The sequence below is a fragment of the Nomascus leucogenys genome, chromosome 19 (assembly GCF_006542625.1).
Source record: "Nomascus leucogenys isolate Asia chromosome 19, Asia_NLE_v1, whole genome shotgun sequence".
In the NCBI taxonomy this organism is placed as follows: Eukaryota; Metazoa; Chordata; class Mammalia; order Primates; family Hylobatidae; genus Nomascus; species Nomascus leucogenys.
This window is the reverse complement of record NC_044399.1, coordinates 27,272,295-27,275,675: the sequence shown is the minus strand read 5'-3', so window position 1 is coordinate 27,275,675 and position 3,381 is coordinate 27,272,295. Positions and strand designations below refer to the sequence as shown.

The window sequence follows — 3,381 nt, the reverse complement described above, 5'->3', positions numbered from 1 at the left end:
TGGTTCCGTATGTCTCAAACTCATTTTTGCATTGTTCTTATTTCCTGAGAGTAGTTGGGCTTAAGGAATATTCATCTTAAAATTCTTCTGAACACAAGTAATTCTATGCCATTGTTTCCTCACCTGTTGGGGAGTTTTTGCCTGTGCACTTAATAGCCCGTCTTGTTTTCATTTCTTCCTGCTCCTGGGGGGCTAGGTTTGGTGTTGCTGGTGATGGTGGGGGAGGAAGAAATGCCTTCAGGTCATCTCTGGGATGACCAATGAGCTATGACCAGCAAGCTGGGACCAATGACCTGGTGGAATGGCCTTAGTGAGTAATAGACAGCAGTGATGTGTCAGCCTTTTTCTGGCCCAGGAACAGCCAAACCTCTTATATTTCAGCGGCCTAGTTCCCAATACATCCGGAAGGTCCTACAGGTCGTCTTCCCACCTGCCCCTTGCTCCATACCACCACTTTCCACCCCATAATATTATAGAAGGACACCTAGTCAGACGAAATGATGCAACTTAATTTTATTAGGACAAGGCTGGTGGGCACTGGAGTGGCACCTTCCGGGGCCAGGAAAGGCACTGGGGAGGGGTCACAGGATGCCACGCGGGCACCTAGAAGCCACAGCTGCCCTCCACAGAGCGGCACTGCACGATGCGCAGGAATGTCTCGACCTTGTCCATGTCCTTCCTGAAGCAGTGGAGCAGCCCGTAGTTCTTGAGCAGTGCGTCATGGTTGTGCGAGTTTGTGTCAAACTTGCTGTAGGTCTGCTTGAGGGTCTGCCCAGTCTGGGGGCTGCCGTCTTCCAGCCTCTGCAAAGTGAAGGAAGAGAAGGAGAGGCCAAGCGCTTGGGCACTGTTCCCTCCCTCTCTCATTCATCCATTTTCCTCCCTCCCGTTCAGGGTGTAGAGAAAGGCCTGGAGGATTCGCCAGGGGAAATGAAGAATAAGGTGAGTTCTCTTGGGTCAGCGCCTGACTGCTAGAAAGAGGGCAGCAGTGTTTCTCTCCCCCAGCCCTCCAAGCCAGTGGGGTTCCAGGATTGGGGACCCCTGGCACCGCCCTCACCCCCATCAGCGTTTGGATGCCTTCTTCTAGGTCCTTTAGGAGGTCATAGTCATTGCTGTCCGAGGTGTCATACACCAGGTCGTTGGCGAAGATACTCCTGAGGAACCGCACGGGCTCCAGCCACGACTCGATGAGCAGCAGGGAGATGCGGAGCAGCTCTGAGTTCTACAGGGGAAGGACCGACAGTGGCTGTGCTGCGCGGGGGCTCTGACCACAGGTCTCCCCCATCCCCGCCTGGGGAGAAGGCATCCACTCACGGATTTCTGCTGTGTTTCCTCCATGTTGGAGGGTGTTGGAATAGAGTCTGAGGAGCAGGAGGTCTGGGAGTCATGCAGGAATGAATGCTTCTGTTCCTTTGGAATATAGGCTTCTTCCTAGGAGAATGCGCCCCCCCCCCCCCATGAAGGACCGCTGCTTTCTATGCTGGAGACCAGCTCCCATTGTTACGTTTCTGGGAACCTGGCTCAGCCTATGCTCATCTGCCTGCATTTTCGCTCCAGAAAACAACCCTGAGCTCCTTAGTCTCCTCCCATTACTACCCCAGTGGGGGAAAGTCACCCCTTCTTGCCACCCCTGACCCGCACCCATTCCCCAAGAGCTTACAAACTCCTGGTAGGTGTCAATGGCCAGTTGGTGCGCGTGATGGGCTTGAAGCATAGCATGGTCAAAAAGCCTGGCTAACGGAACGGTTTGGACGGCACCAGCCTGGTGAAGCCAGGGCAGGCAGAGCAGGGCAAAAGCCAGGAGCAGGGACATCCGGGAGCCTGGGGAGAAACCGGAGGGCAAAGGAGGGAGCCGGAGAGCAGGAGACCAGCACTCCCCCTGTTCCAGGAGCTGCTTGATTTTTCTCTCTCTCCGTCCCTCCAGGGACCAGGAACATTCAGAGACTGGCCAAATATCTGGGCTTCGATGGCGATATTCACATTCAGAATCCCCAAATCTGACGGTTAGTGCCCCCGTCCCATCTACAGGGCGCCGCCTCTCCCCTCCGGACACATTTTGCCCAACGGGATTTTAGGGGCGCTTACCTGCAGCCATTGCAGCTAGGTGAGCTGTCCACAGGACCGTGAGTGGTTGGGTATGTTGGGCCTTGGGATCCTGGAGCTGGTCTCTTGCGGGCCCTTTTTATACCCTGGCCCCTTCTCTCTCCCTGCTTGACCCCACCTGTTTCTGTGTACATTTATGCATGGGGCCACTGACGGGCTTGTGCTAATGGATAATTTAGAAGCTCCTCCCACACATGCTGGGATCATGCCCCCTGGCTCGTCATCTTTCCCTTCCCACCGTCAGCAGCGTTGTGAGGGTTGTGCACAGAGTGTCAGCCAGAGACAGCACCCAACTCGTTCTCTCTTTAAGGGTCAGGTGGGTGCCCTCTGGCAGCAGGCCATGATGGCCAACCTGAACGCGGGGAAGGATGTCAGGATAGCCAGTCCTTGAGACCCCTACCGACCCCATCCCACTCTCTATCCTGTTCCTTTCCTCCTCCCCGCATGTTGAACCTCCGCCCACCAGACAGAATGTGTGTGTAGGGAAAAGGGGCCAAGCACAGCCAATAGATTGTGGGGGTTCTGAGCACCGTTCACTCCTGAATTCCACTTTTGCTGAGGACTCCTGGGCCCGCCTGAGGCAGCTGGATGCAGTGCTAAGACTCACCACCAGAGGGAACCAACCCCACACTTTGCTCTCCCCTCTCCCTGAGACTTGGGGGGCGGGGTGGGGGTGCTCCCCCAGGTTCCTGGGGACAAAGAACCCAGACTCAAGGTATTGCCCTAGCTCCTTGGACCTGTAGCAGGCATACAAACCAAGAAACAGAAATCCCGGGAACAAACACGGACCACAAGGGCTTCCTCCCATAGCCCTGAAACCATCAGAGAATCTCAAAGTTAGAAGAGCTCTTGAAGATTTGAGTCTCTTCCCCAGCTTTGGAACTCAGAACACATCACGCCAAAAGACGCCCTATCCAGCCGTGGAAGCCCGTCCTCTTTTTACTCCTCCTCCTTTCCAGACTTGTATAGAGCTTATCCAGTTGTCAAGGGCCTGCCTGTGCATTCTCACGTCTGACCTGCCACTTGTCTTGTGTAGGAGGGGTGATTATCATCTCATTTCACACATCAGGAGACTGAGGCTCAGAGAGACTGACTGCATGAGCTACCTCAGCCAGGGCAGCAGATCTCCACAACTTTGCTCTTCCCACGTTGCGTCATGCCTGTAATCCCAGCACTTTGGGAGGCTGAGGTGGGTGGATCACTTGAGGTCAGGAGTTCAAGGCCAGACTAGCCAACATGGCAAAACTCCATCTCTATTAAAAATACCAAAGTAGCTGGGTG

The 3,381-nt window shown here is 54.7% G+C and overlaps 1 protein-coding gene across 4 annotated transcripts; it reads right to left on the bottom strand.

The window, feature by feature from the left end:
* Positions 1-494: 494 nt before the first annotated feature.
* On the bottom strand, positions 495-2,207 carry LOC100585742 (chorionic somatomammotropin hormone 2). Of its 4 annotated transcripts, none has more exons than XM_030799450.1 (4): positions 2,083-2,207; positions 1,658-1,818; positions 1,312-1,428; positions 495-1,219 (listed from the first exon to the last, which is right to left on the bottom strand). In XM_030799450.1, exons 1-4 carry the CDS (start codon positions 2,090-2,092, stop codon positions 740-742), a joined length of 768 nt encoding a protein of 255 aa, XP_030655310.1. In that variant the 5' UTR covers positions 2,093-2,207; the 3' UTR covers positions 495-739. The 4 variants fall into 4 exon arrangements, with proteins under 4 accessions (XP_030655310.1, XP_030655311.1, XP_030655312.1 ...); XM_030799451.1 differs by lacking the exon at positions 2,083-2,207 and having other exon boundaries at positions 582-801; positions 1,059-1,219; positions 1,658-1,810; XM_030799452.1 differs by lacking the exon at positions 1,658-1,818 and having other exon boundaries at positions 604-801; positions 1,055-1,219; positions 1,312-1,424; positions 2,083-2,092.
* Positions 2,208-3,381: the final 1,174 nt, after the last annotated feature.

What these genes read in the sequence shown, in the direction of transcription:
- LOC100585742 (XM_030799450.1), bottom strand. An exon ending in TTGACACCTACCAGGAGTTT is followed by an intron (nt 1,429 to 1,657) that starts GTAAGCTCTTGG and finishes GCATTCTCCTAG; the next exon opens with GAAGAAGCCTATATTCCAAA. An exon ending in AGGAAACACAGCAGAAATCC is followed by an intron (nt 1,220 to 1,311) that starts GTGAGTGGATGC and finishes CTTCCCCTGTAG; the next exon opens with AACTCAGAGCTGCTCCGCAT.